General features: G+C 41.9%; 1 protein-coding gene across 7 annotated transcripts in view; it reads right to left on the reverse strand.

The window, feature by feature from the left end:
* The window catches only part of LOC134340988 (suppressor of tumorigenicity 14 protein homolog), a 176,142-nt gene that overhangs the window by 108,590 nt on the left and 41,173 nt on the right, over window positions 1-26,379 (reverse strand). For all 7 annotated transcript variants that reach the window (XM_063038649.1, XM_063038648.1, XM_063038645.1 and 4 more), the window contains exons 4-8: window positions 22,096-22,166; window positions 17,865-18,025; window positions 4,760-4,795; window positions 4,343-4,577; window positions 3,289-3,428 (exon numbers count right to left, since the gene is read on the reverse strand). In XM_063038649.1, the coding sequence (XP_062894719.1) occupies window positions 3,289-3,428; window positions 4,343-4,577; window positions 4,760-4,795; window positions 17,865-18,025; window positions 22,096-22,166 (643 nt within the window). The remainder of the gene's footprint in view (window positions 1-3,288; window positions 3,429-4,342; window positions 4,578-4,759; window positions 4,796-17,864; window positions 18,026-22,095; window positions 22,167-26,379) is intronic.

Below are 26,379 nucleotides of genomic sequence, written 5' to 3' on the forward strand. Positions count from 1 at the left end.
GAATAAGAAGTTGCGAGGTGATATGAAAGCAAGCTAGCAAATAATATCAAAGTGAATAGGAAAAGTTTTTTCAAGTATGTTAAAAATAAGACAGAAATGAGAGTGGGCATTGAACCACTAGAAAATGAAGCAGAAGAAATAATAATGGGGACAAGGAGATTGCAGATGAACTAAATGAGTATTTTGCATCAGTCTTCACTGTGGAAGACACTAGCAGTATGCCTAATGTTGCAGTGTGTGAAGGAAGAAAAGTGGGTGCAGTTACTATTACAAGAGAGAAGGTGCTCAACAAGCTGAAAGACCTAAAGGTACATAATTCACCTGGCCCAGATGAACTGCACCCTAGGGTTCTGAAAGATGTAGTGTTAGAGATTGTGGTGGCATTAGAAATGATCTTTCAAAAATCATTGGACTCTGGCATGGTGCCAGAGGACTGGAATTAGATATCACCCCACCCTTTAAGAAAGGAGGAAGGCAGCAGAAAGGAAATTATAGACCAGTTAGCCTGACCTCAGTGCTTGGGAAGATGTTGGAGTCAATTGTTAAGGATGAGGTGATGGAGTACTTGGTGACACAGGACAAGATAGTACTTAGTCAGCATGGTTTCCTTCAGGGAAGATCCTACCTGATGAACCTGTTGGAATTCTTTGAGGAGCTGACAAGTAGGATAGATAAAGGGGATGCAGTGGATGTTGTATATTTGGACTTTCAGAAGGCCTTTGCCAAGGTGGCACACATGAGGCTGCTTACCAAGTTAAGAGCCCATGGTATTACAGGAAAGTTACTAACATGTTAGAGCATTGGCTGATTGGTAGGAGGCAGCAAGTAGGAATAAAAAGATCCTTTTCTGGTTGGCTGCCAGTGACTAGTAGGGGTCGGTGTTGGGACCACTTCTTTTTATGCTGTATATCAATGATTTAGATGATGGAATGGATGGCTTTGTTGACAAGTTTGCAGATTATACGAAGATTGGGGAGCAGCAGGTAGTGTTGAGGAAACAGGCAGGATGCAGAAGGGCTGAGACAGATTAGGAAAATGGGCAAGAAAGTGGCAAATGAAATACAATGTTGAAAATGCATGGTCATGTACTTTAGTAGTAGAAATAAATGTGTAGACTATTTTATAAATGGGGAGAAAATCCAAAAACCTGAGATGCAAAGAGACTTGGGAGTCCTTGTGCAGAACCTTATGGTTAACTTGCAGTTCGAGTTGGTGATGAGGAAGGCCATGTTAGCAGTCATTTCAAGAGGTCTAGAATATAAGAGCAGTGATGTGATGCTGAGGCTTTATAAGGCACTGGTGAGGCCTCACCTTGAATATTGTGAACAGTTTTGGGCCCCTCATCTTAGAAAAGATGTGCTGGCATTGGAAAGGGTCCTGAGGAGGTTCACAAGGATGATTCCAGGAATGAAAGGGTTATCATACGAGGAACGTTTGATGGCTCTGGGTCTGTACTCACTGGAATTCAGAAGGATGAGGGGGATTCACTGAAACTTACGAATGTTGAATGGCCTAGAAAGAGTAGATGTGGAAAGGATGTTTCCCGTGGTGGAGGAGTCTAGGACAAGAGGGCACAGCCTCAGGATAGAGGGGCGCCCTTTCAAAACAGTGATGTGGAGAAATTTCTTTAGCCAAAGGATGGTGAATTTGTGGAATTTGTTGCCACATGCAGTCGTGGAGGCCAAGTCGTTGGGTGTGTTTAAGGCAGAGATTGATAGGTTCTTGATTGGACATGGTGTCAAAGGTTATGGGGAGAAGGCCAGGAACTGGGGTTGAGGAGGAGAAAAAACATAAAACAGGATCAGCCATGATTGAATCAGCCAGATGGCCTAATTCTGCTCCTATGTCTTATGGTCTTATGAGGGCTGAAGTGGTGCAAATCTGATCGGAGAAGGCAGAGAAGCGTGGAAGAAAGGGTAGGAGGAGTACCAGAGGGGGGTGAGGAGAAAGACTGAGGGGGTAACCAGAACAGGCAATGGAAAAAGAGAGAAGGGTGGAGGAGAAATTACCAGAAGTTAGAGAAATCGATGTTCATGCCGTCAGGTTGGAGGCTGTCCAGACAGAATACGAGATGTTACTCCTCAAACGTGATTTTGGCCTCATTTTAACATAGAGGCGGCCATAGATGGATATGTCAGAATGGCCACAGGGAAATCCTGCCTTTTTTGGCAGACAGAGCAAAAATACTCAACAAAGCAGTCCCCTAATCCACATCTGTTCTCACCAATGTAGAGGCTGCCACACCAGGAGCACCAAATACAATAGGTGATCCCAACAGAGTTACAGGTGAAGTTGTCACATCACCTGGAAGGACCATTTCAGGCCCTCAATGGTGGTGGAGGAGGAGATGAATGGGCAGGTGTCGCACTTGTCACACTTGCAGAGATAAGTGCCTGGAGGGATGAGTGGACAAGTGAATCACATGGATTACAATCCCTGCTGAAAGCCGAGAAGGGTTGAAGGAAAGATGTACATGGTAGTAAGATCACATTGGAGATGGCTTAAGTTCCAGAGGATGCTATGCTGGATACAGAAGCTCATGGGGTGGTAGGTACTGCAAGGACAAAGGAAACTATCCCTGTTATAAGGACAGAACGATGGGGTGAGGGCAGAGGTGTAGAAAATGGAGGAGATTGCAGTGAGGGCAGTATCAATAGTGGTTGAAGGAAAACCCTGTTTGTTGAAAAAAAGGGGTTCTAGAATGGAAAGTACCCCACATAGATGTTCTAGAATGGAAAGCCTCATCCTGCCAACAGGTGTGGTGGAGATTGGGGGAATCCTTATCTTTGGAGGAGTTAAACAGGGCAAAACGCTTTCCTCAATTTTGTTTAACATCGTGATGAACATTTTAATATGTTCATTGGATTGTTTCCATTTCATTGGTTTCCATCTCAATGCAGATGCTGTGCATTTTTACAAGTATCAGGGTAGGAAGAGATATGGTAAAGATAGCTGTGAGAGTAGGTTTGTGAAAGATATCAGTAAATAGTCTATTTACAGAAATGGAGACAAAAAGATCGAGAAAAGGGAGAGAGATGTCAGAGATGGACCAAGTAAATGAAGGCAGGTTGGAAGTCAGAGGGAAAGTTGATGAAATTGACGAGCTCAAGGACATTCAGGAGAACGCAGGACAGAGCACTGAATTTCAATGATCAGCCATGCTCACACTGAACGGTGGGGAAGGTTCAGAATCCTGATTGAGCTTCTGTGTCAAGTTTGCGAATCGAATCACAATCTGTGGCTGAGATCACACCCCTCCCCATGGGTGCCCACGTGAAGAGATTTTACCTCCTCTCTTTGGAAGTTGTCTGAACTCTGCTTTGAAACCTGGGTAATTCTCATCGTCATCTGTCATCAAGGTCACCAGCATCACGTTGCGAGAAGATATTAACTTGAGTGCATTGGTTGGAGGGTATACGCCACAGCGCCTGACAATGAGAAGAAAGAAGATCAGATACATTGCATATTGCCAGAAGTGCCATCAAGTTCAGGAACTTCCACGCATACATAAAGACAGAAGGTCTGATGCTGCTGACTGCTGTTTGTTCACAGGGTTCATGTATGAAAAACATTTGATGACTCTATGCTTGTACTCACTGGAGTTTGGAAGAACGGGAGGGGGGGGGAAGCGAGTTGGAGGTGAAGGATCTCATTGAAACCTACCTATATAGAGTGGATGTGGAGAGGATGCTTCCAATAGTGGAGGAGTCTACGACCAGAGAACACAGCCTCAAAACAGAGGGCAGCCCTTTAGAACAGATGAAGAAGAATTTCTTCTGAGGTGCATCCGTAAAATTCATTGCCCCAGACATGTGTGGAGGCCAAGTTATTGGGTATACTTAAGCTGAGGTTGATAGGTTCTTGATAAGTCAAGGTGTCAAAGGTTACAAAGAGAAGGCAGGAGAATGGGGTTGAGAGGGATACTAAATCAGCCATGATCAAATGGTGGAGCAGACTCAATGGGCCAGGTGGTCTAATTCTGCTCTTATTTCTTATGGTCTTACACATCTTCCTTCACACTCCAGCACTGGACTCTTGGACGGTGTGTCCCAAGAGGCAGCAAATAGCAATCCTAAAAAGGCGAAGAGAATAACTCCCTTCTGATTACATTGGAGGGCAACAGCTACATTGTTTCTGTTGGTATCATTAACTTTTAAGCACACAGTTTAAAATTTAATATAGAAAACTTAAAATACTTTTTTTATTGATTCCAATATCTGAGCAATGATTTTTTTTTTAAGACTTAGTTTTGAATGTCTCTGAAGGTCAGAATTTCAGGGAATACGCTGCTGAATAGTGAACCAAACGAGAATTTGCCGGCACCTAATAGCTCTTTACTTACTCTGTTATTTCGCGCTTTTCAATTGGACTCAGAGAGTCATAGACCACTACAAAGTCATTGTGGCAAATATTTTCCAGGTCAAAGGTCACAAACTTGAGTTCGAGGATATGGTTGGGATCTGCCCGAATAACCCACTGGCACCAGGAGTTGGCAGGGTAAGGGGAATTGGGGAATCCAGGTGAGGTGAACGTGCTGACCTCTTCAGGGAATGCATGCAGATCAAAGAAGCAGCTTTCTGTCAGAGAAAGTGAAAACAATTATAAAATACTTACAAGTCTTTTTTTGGTGCTCAGACACTCCAAATCCACAGATAAATATTGTTCCCAACCTCCAGACAAAGCAGCACACAAACAGAGAAAACCATTCAGATACCTGACAGAACGTAACTCCCCTTCAATCAGCATCCTCGGTACTTACTGTCCTTTGGTGGTTTCACCTTCTGTGGATCAGCACCTGGAAACAGAGTGCAGGTTTCAGCTCAGTCCTGGAGCAGATATTCTCACCCCATGCAGTCCTCTCTACCTCTCATTCCCTCCCTCACCACATCCCTCAACTTCCCTCCCCTTCTCAATCATTCCCATCACTCTCTGCCATCACCCACCATGGTCACTGCCAGCCCTTCATTACACACAGCTCCCATCTGACCATCACCCCTGCCCAGCATCTCTCAGCAATCCTCCCCACTACCTTTACCCCTTTACCCACTACTCAACAGACATCTATAAAGCTCTTGAACATATATTCTCCCCCACCAGTCTGCAATCATTCTCAACTTGCGTTTACCTTCCCCTCCCCTCCCCAATGCCTGCAACATCTCTGTCCCTCCTCTCCATAACTGCCCTCCATACCCAATCACTCTCTCTCCACTAACCTGATCTCACCGTCTAAACTGGTGGCTTACTTGGTCCAGACCTGACACCATGGCCATCACCAACTGTACCAGTAAAACAGACTTCAGATCACAAGTGTACCAGTAAAACATACCTCAGACATGTGAAATTTGGGGATGAAGGAAATTGCAGCAAAATTAAATGCGTGGATGAGATCTCAGAAGAATGGACGATGGCTAATATTGTGCCTTTAAGGAGGGTAGTGAGGACAAGGCAAAGATTTACAGGCTGGCGAGCCTAATATACCTGGTGGGACCACAAGTCTTTTGTAGCTGGAGTCTCCCATGGTAGGGGTGAATAAAACTAGAGGGCCTTGGCATAGACATGATGGGCCAAAGGGCCAGTTTCTCTGACTCTAGAACCCTCACCTGCCAGCCTGTCTTAACATTCTTTCCTTTCCAAGATAGTGCTGGAGATACATGGCGCATTTTGCAGGCAGCTCACAAAACTTCTAGATATACTTCTACTGAACTATTTGCTGCAATCTGCAGCCTGTAATTTATGCACTTTTGAACTGTCTAAAAGAACTAGCGATTTTACGATCGCCCTAAAGACTCGGTGGACTTGACTCTCAGGAAAGCAGGTACAGCACCGTTCAGAGGACAAACGTCAGCAGCCATCACCGGCGCCAGAAGAGGAGGAGGAGGGGAGGATTTCAAGCATCAGGGTGTAAAGCTTCCTCTACCCAGCATCTTGTTAGCAAATGTACAGTCACTGGAAAACAAGATAGAGGAACTAAGGCCAAGATTGCTGTATCAGTAGGAAATGAGGAATTGCTGCGTTCTCTGTTTCATGGAGAAATGGCTCATCTAGATATGGTGGTCAGGCCAGATGGCTTCTTGATCCACTGGATGGACTGAACTGCTGATTTGGAGAAACCAAGAAGTGGGAGTCTGTTTCATGATGAACTCTTCATGGTGCTGGGACATAGTGGTCTTGTCTCACTCCAGTTCTACTAACCTGGAACATCTAATGATTAAGTGCCATCTGTTCTACTTCCTGAGAAAGTTCACCTCTGTGATCCTGACTACAGCTTGCATACCACCAAAGGCAGATGTTAAATTAGCACTTAATTTAGTGAGTACCACAATTAGCAAACAAGAAACAGCCTACTCCGACACCTTTCAAATCAGTGGCAGGGGCTTCAATCAGGCTTGTTTGAAGAAATCTCTGCACAATTATCATAAATATAGCATCTATAGCACCAGGGGTCCCAGCAGACTCAGCCGCTGTTACACAATGATCAGAAATGCTTACCATTTCATCCATAGACCACATTTCAGGAAATCTTATCATCTAGCTGTCTTCCTTCTACCTGCATACAGGTAGAGGCCAAGGAGCAAGGAACCAGTGGGAAGAACAACAAGGTGGTGACAAGAGGCAGAGGATTGCTTCGAGTCAGTGGTCTGGGCCATATTCAGGACCCAAGAGAATCTGAATGAATACACCATGGTTATCATGGACTTCATAACAACACTCATGGACAAGTGTGTCCCCAAAAATCATTCAGAGTCTTCATCAACCAATAGCCCTGGATGAATCGAGAGACTCACAATTTTTTGAGGGCTGGATCAGTGGCATTCAGACCTGCTGATCAAGGAAAATACAAGAAGTCCAGGTACAACGTCTGTAAACCTGTCTCATAAGTGAGCAACAATTCCGACCAAACTTAATCACTGAAGGGTGTTCAATAGCTGTGGCAGGGCTCGAGTGCCATCACTCCTACAAAGTAAAACCAAGCGACATATGTGACAAGGTTTCGCTCCTACATGATCTCAATGCCTTTTACACTTGCTTTAACTGACATACATGGAGGCACCATCATGAACACCCATAGCCCCTGTCAACCTTATGATTTCAAATTCTGAGGCCAACGTGAGAGGAACCTTCATGAGGGTGAAACCACGGAAAGCACGTGGCCCAGATGGGTACCTGGCCGAGTCACATAGACCTGTGCGAATCAACTAGCTGGAATGTTCACTGATATCTTTTAACCTCCCACTGTGGCAGTCTGATGTACCCACCTGCTTCAAGTGGGTTTCAATTATTCTGGTGCCTAAGAAGAACAAGGTGACCTGCCTCAATGACTATCGTCCAGTAGCACTTACATCCACAGTGATGAAGTGCTCTGAGAGGTTGGTGATGAAACATATCAACTCCTGCCTGAGAAGCGACCTGGATCCACTCCAGTTTGCCCACCAGCAAAATAGGTCAATAGCAGATGACATTTCATTGGCTCTTCATCCAAACCTTGAAAGTGAGGGTACATACTTCATTAACTACAGCTCTACACTCAACACTATCATCCCCTCAAAACTAATCAATAAGCCCCAATACTTCCTTGTGCAAACAGCATCCTCGATTTTTTTCACTTGCAGACCCCAGATAGTTCAGACTGGCAACAACATCTCCTCCAGAATCTCCATCAGCACAGGTGCACAAGGCTGTGCCTTAGCCCCCTGCTCTACTCGCTTTACACTTAGGACTGTGAGGCTAAGCACAACTCCAATGCCATATTTAAGTTTGCTGTAGACACCACTGTCATAGACCAAATCAAAGGTGGCGATGATCAGCACACAGGAGAGAGAGTGGTGCCATAACATCAACCTCTTGCTCAATGTCAGCAAGATCAAGGAGTTGATTATTGACCAGGAGGAGGAAACCAGAGGTCCATGAGCCAGTCCTCATCGGGGTATCAGAGCTGGAGAGGATCAGCAACTTTAAACTCCTCAGTGTTATCATTTCAGAAGACCTGCCCTGGGATGTGCAAGTAAGTGCCATTACAAAGAAGGCACAGCAGTGCCTCTACTTTCTTAGAGGTTTGCAAAGACTTCGACAAACTTCCATAGATGCTCAGTGGAGAGTATCCTGACTGGTTGTACCATGGCCTTAAGTCCCACACCTCCAGGTTCAGGAAAAGTTACTACCTCTCAACTACCAGATTCCTGCACCAGAGTGGATAACTTTACTCCTCCCAACATGTATCTGATTTGTCAACCTATGGACTTCGCTTTCAAGATCTATACAACTCATATTTGCAATTATTTGTTTGTCTATTTATTTATTTATTTATTTTGGAGTTTTCTTTGTACTTGCACAATTTGCTGTCTTTGTTTGTGTGCAGTGTTTCATTCTACTTACTGTGAATGCCCTCAAAAAAATGAATCTGAGTGGTATATGGTGACATATATGTCCTTTAATAAAATTTACTTTGAACTTTCCTTGTCCTTCACCTGACTTCATCTGCTCACCACACCCCTGCCCCCTTCACCTGGTTCCACCTATTACCTGCCCCCCCTACCCCTCCCTCTCACTTTATACCGGCTCCATTTCCTCCACAGTCAGTCTTTGTGCAGGGTATTGACCCGAAAGCTCTGCCACCCCTTTCCCTCCATAGATGCTGCTCGACCTGCTGAGGTCTTCCAGCATCTGCAGTCTCTGGACTCCACATCACCACTACTTCCTCAGAAAGCTAAACGAGTGGAATGTCCCCATTGACCCAAAGCAATTTTTAATCGATGCATCATCGAGAGCATTATGTCTGGATGCTAGGTATAACAACTGTTCTGCACATGACTGCAAGAAACTGCAGAGAATTGTGGACACAGCTCAGCACATTACAGGAACCAGCCTCCCCTCCATGAACTCTGCTTATACTTGCTGCCTCAGTAAATGAACCAGCATAATCAGATTCCACCCACCCCAGATTCTCTCTTTTCCCCTCTCCCATCGGGCAAAAGATCTAAAAGCCTGAAAGCATTTACAACTAGCCCCAAGGGCAGCTTCTACCCCACTGCTGAGACTCTTCAATAGACATTTTGTAGGATATGATGGACTCTTGGCCTCACAATCTACCTCGCTATCTTGCACCATATTGTTTACCTGTACTACACCTCCTCTGCAGCTGTTACACTGTATTAGACCATAAGACAAAGGAGCAGAAGTAGGCCATTCGGCCAATCGAGTCTGCTCCACCATTTTATCATGAGCTGATCCATTTTCTCCTATTTAGTCCCACTCCCCTGCCTTCTCACCATAACCTTTGATGCCCTGGCTACTCAGATACCTATCAATCTCTGCCTTAAATACACCCAATGACTTGGCCTCCACTGATGCCCGTGGCAACAAATTCCACAGATTCACCACCCTCTGACTAAAAAAATTTCTTCACATTTCTGTTCTGAAAGGGCGCCCTTCAATCCTTAAGTCATGCCCTCTCGTACTAGACTCCCCCATCATGGGAAGCAACTTTGCCACATCCACTCTGTCCATGCCTTTTAACATTCGAAATGTTTCTATGAGGTCTCCCCTCATTCTTCTAAACTCCAAGGAATACATTCCAAGAGCGGACAAATGTTCCTCATATGTTAACCCTCTCATTGCTGGAATCATTCCAGTGAATCTTCTCTGTACCCTCTCCAACGTCAGCACATCCTTTCTTAAATAAGGAGACCAAAACTGCCCACAGTACTCCAAGTGAGGTCTCACCAGCGCCTTATAGAGCCTCAACATCACATCTCTGCTCCTATACTCTATTCCTCTAGAAATGAATGCCAACATTGCATTCGCCTTCTTCACTGCTGACTCAACCTGGAGGTTAACTTTAAGGGTATCCTGTACAAGGACTCCCAAGTCCTGTTGCATCTCAGAACTTTGAATTCTTTCCCCATTTAAATAATAGTCTGCCCGTTTATTTTTTCTGCCAAAGTGCATAACCATACACTTTCCAACATTGTACTTCATTTGCCACTTCTCTGCCCATTCTTCCGATCTATCCAAGTCTCTCTGCAGACTCTCCGTTTCCTCAGCACTACTGGCCCCTCCACCTATCTTCATATTGTCAGCAAACTTAGCCACAAAGCCTTTCTTTCTTTTTAAATCTTTTTATTGAGTAAGTATACAAAAAAGGTAAGCCATATAAACATTAATACAATGTTAAAGTATAATAAAATTCCAAAAGATAACAATACCAAAAAGAAAATACTACAAACAATGTAATTTAAGCATAAGAAACCAAGATAACATAATAGTATACTAGATTTTATATATATCAATGGAAAAAAAGAAAAAAAAACCCCCAAAAAAAAACCCACCGTGCAACTAACTAAAAGCAAAGCAAAGCAATGGGCTAACTTGAAACCAAACAGAGTTAAACTTAAAATCACGTCCTCAATCCCGACCTCCATTAAAACAGTGAAAAAAAAAACAAGAAGGGTAAATATTACATTAAATGAAAATATCGAATAAAAGGTCCCCAAATCTGTTCAAATTTAAATGAAGAATCATAAAGGTTACTTCTAATTTTCTCCAGATTCAAACATAAAATCGTCTGAGAAAACCAAAAAAAGGTAGTTGGAGCATTAAGCTCTTTCCAATGTTGTAAAATACATCTTTTCGCCATTAAAGTAAGAAATGCAATCATTCTACGGGCTGAAGGGGAAAGATTACTAGAAATTTTAGGTAGTCCAAAGATAGCAGTAATAGGGTGAGGAGAGATATCTATATTTAATACCTTAGAAATAATATTAAAAATATCTCTCCAAAAAGTTTCCAAAGTAGGGCAAGACCAAAACATATGAGTTAAAGAGGCTATCTGCCCCGAACATCTATCACAGAAAGGATTAATATGCGAGTAAAAACGCGCTAACTTATCTTTGGACATATGTGCTCTATGCACCACTTTAAATTGAATTAGGGAATGTTTAGCACAAATAGAGGAAGTATTAACTAATTGTAAAATCTGCCCCCAATCATCCACAGAAATGGTAAGCCCCAATTCCTGTTCCCAATCTACCCTAATCTTATCAAATGGAGCTTTCCTGAGTTTCATAATAATATTATAAATCATAGCCGATGCACCTTTCTGACATGGATTAAGGTTAATTATCGAATCTAAAATATATATAGGAGGAAGCATTGGAAAGGAAGGAAGTATAGTACTTAGAAAATTTCTAACTTGTAAATATCTAAAAAAATGTATTCTTGATAGGTTATATTTATTAGATAATTGTTCAAAAGACATAAGGGAACCATCTAAAAATAAATCCAAAAACCGTAAAATACCCTTAGTCTTCCAAGTTTGAAAAGCGCGATCCGTAAAAGAGGGAGGAAAAAATATGTTACCTAAAATAGGAATCGCTAACCCGAATTGATTAAGATCAAAAAATTTTCTGAATTGAAACCAAATACGCAAAGCATATTTAACGATCGGGTTAGAGACCTGCTTAAGGCGTTTCGAATCAAAAGGAAGAGATGAACCTAAAATAGAACCAAGTGTATAACCCTGAACAGATTGTAATTCCAATGCTACCCATTTAGGAATAGATAGTATATCCCGGTCAAGTAACCAAAATTTCATATGTCGAATATTAATAGCCCAATAATAAAATCTAAAGTTAGGTAATGCTAAACCTCCATCTCTCTTAGCTTTCTGTAAATGTATTTTACCCAGTCTCGGATTCTTATTCTGCCAAATAAATGAAGAAATTTTAGAGTCGACTTTATCAAAAAAAGATTTAGGAACGAAAATTGGTAATGCCTGAAACACATATAAAAATTTTGGCAAAAAAAACATCTTAACTGCATTAATACGACCAATCAAAGTTAAATATAAAGGAAACCATTTAGATGAAAGTTGAGTAATATGGTCTATTAATGGTAAAAAGTTAGTCTTAAATAAATCTTTATGTTTACAAGTAATTTTAATCCCAAGATATGAAAGGTAATTATTAATCAATTTAAATGGAAATTTATAATATAAGGGAAGATGTTTATTAATCGGAAAAAGTTCACTCTTACTAAGATTTAATTTATAACCTGAGAAAAGACCAAATTGTGCTAATAACTCTAAAACAGCAGGAATAGATCTCTCAGGATTAGAAATATATAAAAGTAAATCATCAGCATAGAGTGATAATTTATGGGACTTTAATCCCCGAGTTATCCCAGTAATATTTGAAGATTCTCGAATAGCAATTGCAAGAGGTTCTAATGCAATATCAAATAATAGGGGACTAAGAGGACAGCCTTGTCGAGTACCACGAAAGAGAGGAAAAAAAGGTGAGTTTAAAGAGTTAGTACGAACCGAGGCTACAGGGGAGTGATATAACAGTTTAATCCAGGATATAAATTTCAGGCTAAAATTAAACATTTCAAGCACCTTAAATAAATAAGGCCATTCTACTCTATCAAAAGCTTTCTCGGCATCTAAAGAAATAACACACTCAGGAACATTTTGTGAGGGAGTATAAACGATATTTAACAATGTACGAATATTATAAAAAGAGTAACGACCTTTAATAAAACCCGTTTGGTCTTCCGAAATAATAGAAGGAAGTACTTTTTCTAGTCTATTTGCTAATAACTTAGAAAAAACTTTAGAATCAACATTTAATAAAGATATTGGTCTATAAGATGCACATTGAGCAGGGTCTTTATCCTTCTTTAGTATTAAAGAAATTGATGCTCTATTAAAAGATTCCGGAAGTTTACCAAGTTTCAAAGAAGCCTCAAAAACCTTATAGAGCCAAGGAATCAATAAAGAAGCAAAACATTTATAAAATTCAACGGTAAACCCATCAGGGCCAGGAGCTTTCCCCAGATTCATAGAAAAAATAACATTCTTAATCTCATCCATTGTAATGGAAGTATCTAATAAAGAAGACATATCCTGTGAAATCTGAGGAAAGTCTAACTTATCTAAAAAATCATTCATATATTTAGAATCTCGAGGAGACTCTGATTGATATAAAGAAGAATAAAAATCACAAAAGGTTTGATTAATCCCCACGATCCAATATCAATCGATCATTTTGGTTATAAATCTGATTGATTTGAGATTTAACATAATTAGATTTCAATTGATTAGCCAGCAGCTTGCCAATTTTATCACTGTGAACATAAAAATCACTTCTTGTTTTCTTTAATTGGTTTACAATCGAGGACGAGAGTAGTAAACTGTGTTCCATTTGAAGTTCAGTTCTTTGTTTGTATAGCTCCTCAGAAGGAGCCATAACATATTTCTTATCAATTTCTTTAATCTTGTCCACAATTGCCATCTCCTCCTGCTTCTGTTTCTTCCTCAAAGCAACGGAATACAAAATAATCTGACCCCGAATATAGGCTTTAAAAGTGTCCCAAAGAGTGTTAACCGAAATATCTTCTGTATGGTTAATTATAAAAAAAAAGCTCAATCTGTTCATTCATAAAATTAACAAAGTCCGAGTCCTGAAGCAACAGCGAATTAAAACGCCATTGTCTATTGTTTGGTATATTGGCCATAATTTTAATAGAAAGCTTAAGTGGAGCATGATCCGAAATGGTTATAGAATCATAATCACATTTAATCACTGAAGGAATGAGACGAGAATCAATAAAAAAATAATCAATTCTTGAATAGGAATGATGAACATGTGAAAAAAAGGAAAAATCTTTTTCCTGAGGATGCAGAAAACGCCAAATATCCGTCGACCCAGAATCAGAAAGGAAAAAATTAATCAAATTTGCAGATTTATTAGGTAAAGTCCGTAAAGGAGCCGAACGGTCCAAAGCTGGAGATAAACAGGTATTAAGATCTCCGCCCCAAATCAATGAAAACTCGTTCAAATTCGGAAACTGATCAAACAATGATTTATAAAATTCCGGACAATCCATATTAGGAGCATAAACATTAACCAAAACTACTTTTTTATTAAATAGTAAACCACTAACCAATAAAAATCTACCATTCGGATCAGAGATAATATCCTGTTGTATAAAAGTAACTGAGGAATCTATAAAAATAGAGACGCCTCGAATCTTAGCATTGGAGTTCAAATGAAATTGTTGTCCCTTCCAGAATTTGAAAAAACGTAGTCTGTCCCCCCTCCGTACATGGGTCTCTTGTAAAAATAAAATTTGTGCTTTAAGTCTCCGGAACACTTTAAAAACTTTTTTTCTTTTAATAGGATGATTGAGACCATTAGTATTCCAGGAGACAAAATTAATAATAGACTCCATAAATCCTAAAGTCAACCCACGACAAGGAGGATTGACAATAGGCGCGACCCACAAACCCGGAGAGGAAACAGAACATACAAAAGATACCGGGGAAAAGGACGCAACCAGTACTTCAATAATGTATATAGCCCAAAGAAAAACAAACTAAAACGTGAAGCCCCTCCCGCCACCCCCCAGCCCAAGACCCCAAGGCAAAATCTAAAGCAGACCCGCCAGAAAGAAGCAAGCGCTAAAACTACCCCCATGACTTCCGGTATACGCTCCCTAAAAAAAAGGTATAAATATGAAAAGGATCAGCTAATTGTAAAACAGTAAAAAAATAAGTAAAAAAAAGTTAGCTCAATTAGAATACACACAGAACAGAACAAAAGCCGGAAAATATATATTAAAAAAAAAACCACAATAAACCTCAAACTCATGAATAGACACAGCAACAAAAAAAAATAGGATTATTAACATAAAGTGATTATAAAAAGCAAAACAGAATAAAATTTAAACAAAAACTACAAAATTTAAGGCCGCACAGGAAATACGTAAGATGACAAAAGGGAAGTAACCACCCAGAATCCCCTGGGAAAAGAAAGAAATGACGCAGTTAAAAAGAAAGTTTAGTAGCCATATTAAGAAATCGAAAGTAAACTTTTCTGCCCAAATAGGGCACAGAAAAGTTAAAACCAACCAATTCACAGCCTCCGATCGACGGAGAAAATTAAAAAGAAAGCAATTAAGATGTTGGAGATGAAAGTTGATCCAGATAACTCTGGGCATCCGATGGAGAATCAAAAAAACGAAGGGCTCCATCTGACATGCGAATCCTTAGACGTGCAGGGTACAGCAGCGCTGGTCTTAAATCCATCTTATAGAATTCCGACATCACGGATCTGTAACGGACCCGTTGGTCCCAGATTGGTTTACTGAAATCTTCCACGAATCGGAACTTAAGATCCGAAAAATCAATGAAACCTTTAGATCGAGCGAATCGAAACAGTCTCTCCTTGTCTTGAAAGTAATGAAAACGTAAGATAACATGCCTAGGTCTATCTGACCTAGACGAGTATGATGGGATTCTGTGAACACGATCCAGTAGCGGTGGTTGGTCAGGAAATACAGTAGGGAATGCATCTTTTAAAAGTTGGGAGAAATATTTCATGGGGTTGTTACCTTCAGCGGCTTCCCTCACGCCAATCATTCGTAAATTCTGCCGTCGCATTCTAGATTCCAAGTCAGAGTTTTTAAAAGTCAAAAAGTCAAGTTTCTTCTTCATTACATTAATTGTTTCTTCGATTTTCCCCATCTTAAGCTCACTTTGTTGCGCGAATTTTTGAAGATCAGATATAGCCGACTGATGTTCCGCAATAAATGTTTGCATCTTATCAATTGAATCGGCAATTTTCTGGAAATTAGTTGAGATTTCCGTATGAATCAGGTCTTTAACAAAGCCTGCAATTTCCGTACGAATCATCTCCCTAACAGAGGTTGAAATTTCCCTCTGAATTAACTCCGATATAGCTTTCAAAGTCACCGGTGATTCAGTCGGAGGGAGATCCGTAGCTTTCGGTTTAACCGGAGGTTTACCATCCTTGCCGTCTTTCTCGTTCTTAGACATAGCAGATCTAAGTTCCATCCAGTTGTCGGAGAATTCAGTTTAATTCAAAGTATTGTAAGAGTTGATGCCTTAATGGTTAATTAAAGTATAGCTGACCATAGAGAAAAAAAACTCAGAGGTAATGGAGCGAGTCAAGAACGCGACTTCACTCCATGAGCGCTACCGGAAGTCCCCCACAAAGCCATCTACTCCATAATCCAAATTGTTGATGTACAACGTAAAAAGAAGCGGCCCCAACACGAACCCCTGTGGAACACCACTGGTGACCGGCAGCCAACCAGAATAGGATCTCTTTATTCCCACTCTCTGTTTCCTGCCAATCAGCCAATGCTCTATCCACGTATATAACTTTCCCGTAATTCCATGGGCTCTTATCTTGTTAAGTAGCCTTGTGTGTGGTATCTTGTCAAAGGCCTTCTGAAAATCCAAATATACAACATCCACTGCATCTTCCTTGTCTAGCCTACTGGTAATTTCCTCAAAAAACTGTAATAGGTTTGTCAGGCAGGATTTTCCTTTGAAGAATCCATGTTGAGTTCTGCCTATCTTGTCATATGCCTCCAGGTACTCTGTAACCTCATCCTTGACGGTCGACTCCAACAACTTCCCAACCACCAATGTCAAGCTAACAGGTCTATAATTTCCTTTTTGCTTCCTTGCCCCCTTCTTAAATAGCGGCGTGACATTTGCAATCTTCCAGTCTTCCGGAACCATGCCAGAATCTATCGACTTTTGAAAGATCATCGCTAATGCCTCCGCAATCTCCACAGCTACCTCCTTCAGAATACGAGGGTGCATTCCATCTGGTCCAGGAGATTTATCTACCTTTAGCCTATTCAGCTTCCTGAGTACTTTCTCTGTCGTAATTGTGACTGCGCACACTTCTCTTCCCTGCCACCCTTGAGTGTCCGGTATACTGCTGTCTTCCTCAGTGAAGATTGATGCAAAATACTCATTCAGTTCCTCTGCCATCTCCTCATCTCCCATTACAATTTCTACAGCATCATTTTCTATCAGTCCTATATCTACTCTCACCTGTCTTTTACTCTTTATATACTTGAAGAAGCTTTTAGTATCCTCTTCGATATTATTTGTTAGCTTCCTTTCATAGTTAATCTTTTCTCTCTTAATGACCTTCTTGGTTTCCTTTTGTAAGGTTTTAAAAACTTCCCAATCCTCTCTCTTCCCACTAATTTTTGCTTCCTTGTATGCCCTCTCTTTTGCTTTAACTTTGGCTTTGACTTCTCTTGTCAACCACGGTTGCATCCTTTTTCCACTCGAAAATTTCTTCTTTTTTGGAATATACCTGTCTTGCACATTCCTCATTTCTCGCATAAACTCCAGCCACTGCTGCTCTGCTGTCTTTCCCACCAGTGTCTCTTTCCAGTCAACTTTGGCCAGTTCCTCTCTCATGCCACTGTAATTTCCTTTACTCCACTGAAATACTGACACATCAGATTTCGGCTTCTCTTTTCCTAATTTCACAGTGAACTCAATCATGTTATGATCACTGCCTCCTAAGGGTTCCTTCACCTCAACCTCTCCAATCACCTCCGGTTCATTACACAATACCCAATCCAGTATAGCCGATCCCCTAGTAGGCTCAACAACAAACTGTTCTAAAAAGCCATCTCGCAGACATTCTACAAATTCTCTCTCTTGAGATCCAGTGCTGACCCGATTTTCCCAATCTACTCTCATGTTAAAATCCCCCACAATTATCATAACACTGCCCTTCTGACAAGCCTTTTCTATTTCCAGTTGTAATTTGTAGTCTGCATTGTTATTGTTATACCTGATTTCTACCTCAATCCACAGTGTCATGATTTGATCTGTATAAACAAGCTTTTCATTGGTTCTCAGTACATTTAACAATAAAAAACCAGAAACACCTCTTCTGTACTGTTCTACGTTCTATTTAATCTGTATGGGAGTTTGACCTCCACACTGCATACACAAATGGATATGAAGGACAATGAGATGGAGGCACCCAACATATTCCACACATACACAGTCATGCAGTACTCACGATCGACTACCAGTTCAGCAATCCGCAGTGATTTTGAGACACCCGAGTATGATCTGCCAGATATTGATTGCGATGTTGCTCGTATAGCTTTATCGAGTTCATCTGCATTCTCTGGTGGGACCCGACATTCAAGCCAGTAGTAAGCAATTACGGAGCCTTCACTGCAGGAGGACAAGAGACAGCTCAGACAGATGGTAGAAACGTACAGCTTGACACACTCTGGATAGGAGGACCAAGATGTGATCTCATTGAAACTACAAACGTTGACAGGGAAGGGGGTTACTATATCTGGGGACTCTGGAACTAGGGATCAGAGAGAGGAAAAGATCCATCTGGCCCCTCAAACCTGCCCCATCATTATATGTGATCATGGTTCACCTACACTGGCCCAACCTCCGCTGGAGTACTGATCGTTAAACTACAGGACAGTTGCACAATGGGTGCTGCCTGGGACAAAGTGTTTCAGTTACAAGTTGAAATGATGGAGGCACTGTAAAATTATGAGGGGTATAGATTGGGACAACCAAAAGGAAACTTTCACATCATTTCAGAGGACGTAATTTAGAGAAAAGTGTGAGAGGTTTATAGAAGATCTGAGGGGGACCTTTCTCATCCAGTGATGAGTACCAGGAGCACACTGACCTGACCAACACCACATACAATTGGAACAAAATCTCCCCCATTTCAAACTCCCTTTGCAATACACAGCAATATGCTGTTTGTTGCCTTATACATTTGTTAGACCTGCTTGTTAACATTCAGTGATACATGCAGCAGAATATCAAGACCCACCTGAAATACTATTCACTTACAGTCTCTCTCCATTTAGATAATAACCCATCTTTTGATTTTTCTTGTTGAATCACACTTCCCCATAATGAGCTCCACTGGTCAAGATTTTGCCCAGTCACTCAATTTATCTCTGCTACGTCGCAGGGTCATAACATCATCATCACACTATGTCCTTCATTATTTCAAAATAAAATAAGCCATTTAGGACTGAGATCAGGAGAATTAGGGGTGTTCTCTAACCTGGTAGTCTGTGGAGGGTCAAGTCACTGAGTTTATTTATTCAATGGATTGGATTTCAGGAGAGAGGAGAATCCAGGAGTATGGGGATAATGCGGAACAATGGTGTTGAGCTAGAGGAATGACCATGATCTTGTGGAATGGCAGGACAATCTCAAAAGTATCCTAGGGCATGGTCTTGATGTTCTTAACTCAGAGATCAAAGGAGTGCAGGAAAATAAGGAGGAGCTGGAAAGCTTGATCTACTGACACAGCTACTTAGCACTCAGTATAATTCACAAGCAGATCTGGCACTCCTGTGTAACACTGACCAAGCAGCACAAGTCAACAGATCCAAGCCAGGCTGATATACAGAGGGATGAGCGGGATGAGGCCTCCTCTACCTAGCATCCTGTTGATAAATGTGCAGTCACTGGAGAACAAGATTGAGGACCTGAAGGCAAGATTGCCATATCGAAGAGAACTGAGTCTGTTTCATTATATGCTCTATTAAAACATGGCTTTTGTCGGGCACGTCAGGCTCAACAGTCAAGCCAGAAGGAATCTCGATTCACAGAATGGACCAACTGCTAATTTGGGAAAGGCAAAAGGAGGCGGCGTGTATTTTATAATAAACTCTCATTGGTGCTCCACAGTGGTGGTTTTGTCAAACTCGTGCTCTCCCAATCTTGAACACCTACCAATCAAATGTGGTCTGTTCTATTTAACAAGCGAGTTCTCCTCCATAATCCTGACTGCAGCCTACATACCACCAACAGCCGACTATAATCATCTAGAGATCTGAATGAATACACCATGGTTGTAACAAATTTCATTAAAACAGCTGTAGATAAGTGTGCCCTCACTAAATCATTCAGAGTTTTCACCAATTAGAAGCCCTGGATGAACCATGAGATCAGAAATCTTCTGAGAGCCAGATCAGAGGCTTTCAAGTTTGGTGACCAAAAAAAAGTTACAAGAGGACCAGGTACGATCTCTGTAAAGCCATTTCACGGGCAAAGTGGAAATTCCAGACCAAACTTGAATCAATGAGGGATTCTCGACAGCTGTGACAGGGCCTGAATGCTATCCCCTCAAATAAAGTTAAATCAAGCAACATGGGAGACAGCAGGGATTCACTTCCAGATGAGCTTAGTGCCTTCTATGCTCACTTTGATCATCAGAACATGAATGAACCATTGTGAACTCCCACATCACTGATGATCTATGATTTCAGTCTCTGAAGCCGACACGCAGGCAACTTTCAGGAGGGTGAACCCATGAAAAGCATCTGGCCCAGATGGGGTACCTGGCCACGCTCTAAAGACCTGTGCTGATCAACTGGATGGAGTGGTCACTGAGATCTTCAAACTCTCAGTTCGGCAATGTAGGGTACCCACATTCATCAGGCAGGCTTCAATTATACTGGTGCCCAAGAAGAGCAGGGTGACCTGCCTCAATGACTCTCGCCCAGTAGCGCTTACATCCATAGTGATGACATGTTTTGAAAGGCTGGTGATGAAGCACATCAGCTTCTGACTGAGAGACCTCTTGGATCCACTCCAATTTGCCAACTGGAGCAACAGGTCCACAGCAGATGCCATCTCATTGGCTCTTCACACAAACCTGGAACATCTGGACAGCAAAGGTGCAGATATCAGGATGCTCTTTATTAACTACAGTATTGATAGTCATCAATACCATCATCCCCTCAAAACTAATCAATAAGCTCCAAGATCTAGGCCTCAATACCTCCTTGTACTATTGATCCTCAATTTCTTCACTTGCGTCTCCCCAGTCAGTTTGGATTGGCAACATTTCCACCTCTATCTCCATCAGCACAGGTGCATCATAAGGCTGTGTGCTTAGTCCCCTGCTCTACTCGCTTTATACTTATGAATGTGTGGCTAAGCACAGCTCCAATGCCATATTCAAGTTTGCTGATGACACCACGGTCGTAGGCCAATTCAAAGGTAGTGTTGAATCATCATATAGGCGGCAGTTTGAAAATCTGGCTGATGGTGTCAAAACCACAAATCGATGTCAGCAAGACCAAGGAACCGAATGTAGACTTCAGGAGAGGGAAACCAGAGGTCCATAAGCCAGTCCTCATCAGAGGTAGAGAGGGTTAGCATCTTTAAATTCCTCAGTGTTACCATTTCAGGGGGCCTGTCCTGGACCCAGCACATAAGTGCAATTGCGAAGAAAGCAAAGAAAAGCACGGCAGTGCCTCTACTTCCTTACGAGTTTGTAGAGATTTTGCATGTCATCTAAAACTCTGACAAACTTCTATAGATATGTAGTGAAGAGTGTATTGACTGGCTGCATCACTGTCGAGTAAGAAAACACCAATGCCCTTGAATGGAAAATCCTACAAAAAGTAGTGGATATTGCCCAGTCCATCACAGGTAAAGCCCTCCCCACCATTGAGTACATCTACATGGAGCGCTATCATAGAAGGGCAGCGTCCATCAGAGTCCCTCACCACCCAGGCCATGCTCTCTTCTCACTGCTGCCATCAGGTAGAAGGTACAAGAGCCCCAGGACTCACACCACCAGGTTCAGGAACACTTATTACCCCTCAACCATCAGGTTCTTGAACTGAGAGGATAACTTCACTCAAATTCACTTGCCCCATCATTGAAATGTTCCCACAACCAATGGATTCACTTTCAAGGACTCTTCACCTCATATTCTTGATATTTATTGCTGTTTATTTATATCTGCATTTGCAGTCTTCTGCGCTCTGGTTGAACGTCCTAGTTGGGTGGTCTTTCATTGATCCTGTTATAGTTACTATTCTATAGATTTGTTGAGTATGCCCACAAGAAAATGAATATCAGGGTTGTATATGGTGACATATATGCATTTTCAGAATAAAATTTACTCTGAACTTTAGAATACATGAGCAGGTTGACAGTTGTGGGCACTGTGTTAGAATCAAACAGGAAGACAACTGTGGCTGTTTACCCATGAAGAACCATGATTGTGTAACCATTCAAATCACGTATCATGGGACAGGTACCAACCACCCTCCACTACCCCCCTCCCCGTGTCAGCCACCATGGAACTGACATTCCTACTGTCTATCAGTCACTGCAGGAGCATCAGCAAGGAACGACAGCACCCGTGAAATCAGCAATCACAAAACTGTGATCCCTGAAGTTCCCAAAACAAAGCCTGACCCGGGCCAAGCAGTGGACAGTGTACGTCAGAGACCTACCTGAATGCTGTAACGGTAGAACGCACATAATACGGAGCCACTGAATCCATCTCCATGTAAGTATTCTGCAGCTGTCAAATTAAAGAGGAAAATACCATATTTAATAACAGGTTTATGTCTTTTCACTACAAATGAAACCATTTTTAACCTATCCCACTGTACAGTCCTTGTCTGTCCCAAACTTGATTTGCAGTCTTGTACACCACATCCCAGGTGTGCTATCACCAGGTTCTGTACAGCTGCAGTGCTTTGGTCTCTTACCCCATGGCTGTGTTTTCCCTCAGCAGTCAGGCTGCACAGACTGGGCATGGCTCGGTGCTTTCATTAACTGGACCTTTGCACTGCATTTCGGCAGGCTGGGGATGGAGGGGAAGGAGAGCGGGCAATAAGGGGAGGGAGGGGAGGAAATGTCGACTCAGACCATGAGAAGCCTGCGTCGGGCATTTTCATGCCTTACAAGGCGCAGATTGGAAGTCTGTGTGGGGTGCCACTCCTCGCACAAACTAGAGCAATGTGTGGTTAAGTGCCTTGCTCAAGGGCACAAACACGCTGCCACAGCAGAGGCTCAAACTGGCGACCTTCAAATCACTGGACGAACGCCTTAACCACTTGGCCCCATGCCCAACACATGGCAAAAAGGAAAATTTTAAATTTTAAAAGCTTCAAAGGACAAGACATGGTGCACTGTAGTAAAATGCAAAACAAAGTGTACAGGGCATTTGTATCAATTTAGATGAACAAATGCAAAAATAAATATAACACAGATAAAAGTGCTCCATTGTGTTCTGACAGACCTTACAGACCCGTGACCATGAGATGACCTAGGCGTGGGACTGAACACACACAAGTGTTTTACCTTCCTTGGAAAATGAGGTGGGGCAGCAGTTAGGTCCCCAGGTTGAATTACAACCTCAGGTGGTGTCTGTGTGGAGTTTGCATGTTCTCCCCATGACCGCAGGGGTCTCCCTCTACATCCTAAAGATTAATAGATTAATAGGTCAATAGATTAATTGCACAGTAAATTGTTCCCAGCATGCAGGTGAGCAGTAGAATCTGGGGGGAGTTGACGGGAAAGTGGGGAGAATAGGTAACTTGGAGAGCTGGCACAGGCTCAATGGCCTGAATACCTCCTACATCACCAGAAAATATAACACCAAATATAAAATACAATATGAAGAACAGTTGGATTTGTGAGAAATTACTTTGGTTCAGAGAAAAAGGATCCATGCAGGCAGTGGTCAAAACAACTGCGGAAAGGACTCCCCAACAAGGTAATCCCCACAGAGAGTTCAGGACATGCATTGTTGGCCCTGCAGGTATAGGGTACAAGCTATTTCAGGTCAGGTCATGGATAAAGGGTGTAATTAGTGGCTATACAGTGAAGCATCTTTGGAGAACAAGGGATCACAAATTTCAGAGAATGTATTGACTAAACAGACTTTTGAGCCCACTCTGCCAATCAATCCTATTGCATCTGATCCTTCCCCAAAACCATTTTCTCAATTATCCTGGATGTCTTTTGCATTCAGAAATCTACTGTATTCCTAAACAAGTTCAGCAACTTGTCCTACACAACTTCTGTGGTAGGGACTGCCACCGAATTACCACCACTAAGAAATCTCTCCTGAGATCCTGACTCCCAATCCTTTACTCACCTCCCATTCCCCCACACAGTGGAAACAGCCACTCTGCTTTTAAAGCATGAGAATTTTGAAATGACATTGAATAGTGCACAGTATAGCTTAATCCCATCTGTGTGCACATGATCCGTATCCCTCCATTTCCTGCCTGTTCTCATGCCTGTCTAACTGCCTCTTAATCATCACTGTTGTATCTGCTTCCACCAGGACCCCAGGCAATCTGTTCCATGCATCTACACTCCTCTGTGAAAAAAAATTTTAAACTTTCCCCCTTCACCTTAAACCTATGCTCTCTAATATTTGACATTTCCACCATGGGGAAAAGACTAACTACCTTATCTATGCCTCTCATTTTTTTTAATATAAATCTCTACCAGGTCTCCCCTCAGCCTCTGGACCTTGTAGTTAATATTCTCCAATACAGGCAGCATCCTGATGAACCTCTTCTGCACCTTCTCCAAAGCCTCCACACTCTTCCTTTATTCTGGTGACCAGAGCGACACATCACACACTGAGTGAAGCCTAACCAAAGTTTTGAGCTCAGCACTAGTCAATGCTACTTCTCCTCTTAAGAGTGTTGGATCATTCAAGGAATCAGCCTAGTGAACTATTACTGCACTCCTTTCCCTGTCTTAAGAGTGAAGATTCACTAAAAGATGCCTGGAATAGAACATTTCATAGTCAGAGGACTCTCTCGGCCCGAAACATCAACTCCATAGATGCTCCCTGACCTGCCAAGTTCCTTCAGTATTTTTGTGTGGTACCTCTAATCTTTCGTTCACCTTCCCTGGGAAGAAGACTACATGAGGTCACTCTTCCTATACCCTCATGATTTTATACACTTCAGTAAGGCTACCCTCAATCTCTTACATTCCAAGGCACAAAATCCTGGTCTGCCCAATTTCTCTCCATAACTCAGGCCCTCAAGTTCTGGTAGCATTCTTGTACAATTTCTCTGCACCCTTCTGAGTTTAATGATGCATCTCCTAGAACAGAGCGATCAAAGCTGTACACAGTACTGCAGGTGCAGTTTCACCAATATCTTGCAGAATTGCAACCTAACGTCCCAACACCTATGCTCAATGCCCTGACTGATAAAAGGCCAGCATGCCAAAAGCTTTCTTCTCCATTTTGTCTACCTGTGACATAGCAGGTAAAGATCCTGCTTCAGTACTACACAACCCTACCACCCACAGATTTGCATTCATTGACCAGTGTACGAGAACCACCCCCCAAACCCTTTGTACACCAGCATTTACCTGTCATTATGCAAATTATATTTGAGCTTTCTGATTTGCCTACATGCATCATCTAAAGCATGCTTCACCAACACTTGCCCACTCACCTTGTCTAACTTGACCTGAAGCCTTTGTCAACCTGTTCATATCCTCTGTTCCACCTCCCAGTGGGGCATCCCATTCCTTCTCGCCTTACTTCCGAGTACCCCTTCTTTCTCAAGTAACAACACAGGGGAGCTAATTTTATGCTCAAGTGTGAGTCAAAGAGTCAGAGTAATACCACACTGATCCAGGCCCAACAAGTCTCTGCTGACCAAGTCTAGCTGGTCCCCATTTCCTTCACTTGGCTTACATTAACCAATTAACCTCCCAGTATATCTTTGGGACATGGGAGGAAGTCAGAGCTCCTCAGGATAGTCTCAAAGCCCGAGATGCTGGAAATTTGAAACTGATGAAGTGTCTTTAAACTGAACCTGATTCTGTCTTTCTCTCTCATCCTCCAAAAATACTGCCTGCCCTGCTTAATGGTTCTACATTTTTGTACATTTATTCCGACTGTTTCCTGTCCGTCAACCAGCTTTCTACGTCAGTACGTTACTCCCAGTCCCACGAGCTTCAGTTTTGTGCATTAACTGCTTATCCCAATCCGTCACATGCATTGGCTCTGCCTTGTCTATTCTATCAGTTACATCAGCAAATCCTCCAGTAATTTTGTTAAAAATGATTCCCATTTCATGAACCCTTGTTGATTTTGTTTAATCCCGCTGATATAGCCTTTAAATTTCCTGAATTATAAATTACATCCTGAGAAACACTAGCATTTGCCCCATCACTGATCTTACACTAACTTGTGTGGTTTTCTTTCTACAGCGTATTTAAGTAGTGGGGTGACATTTGCCACCCTCCAAACTACAGGTCTGGTCCACAATCTGTAGAATACAGGAAAACAACACTCAAACATCTACTGCTTCCATGGCGACTACTTTCAGTACTCTGAGATGTAGATTATTTGGCCCTGAGAAGTTATCAGCTCAGTCACATTCACTTCTGCAACATTATTTATACAAGTACCAATATCATCAAATTTCTTCTTTCATAAAACGTATTTCCCCCAGCTTTTCTGGGCAATTATTTGGGAAAGACACACTTAGGTTCTTAAATTTAAAATAAAGGGAATATAGATATGAAGAATTGGCTTAAGTAGATTTCAAATTGAAATCAAAAGGCATCACAGGATAGTTATAGAAGGGAAGGAGGCTATTCAGCCCATCATGTCCATACCAGCTCTACGAAGCAGTATCCTAGTCATAGTCATACTTTATTGATCCCGGGGGAAATTGGTTTTCGTTACAGTTGCACCATAAATAATAAATATTAATAAAACCATAAATAGTTAAATAGTAATA

Source organism: Mobula hypostoma, chromosome X2 (assembly GCF_963921235.1).
Source record: "Mobula hypostoma chromosome X2, sMobHyp1.1, whole genome shotgun sequence".
In the NCBI taxonomy this organism is placed as follows: domain Eukaryota; kingdom Metazoa; phylum Chordata; class Chondrichthyes; order Myliobatiformes; family Myliobatidae; genus Mobula; species Mobula hypostoma.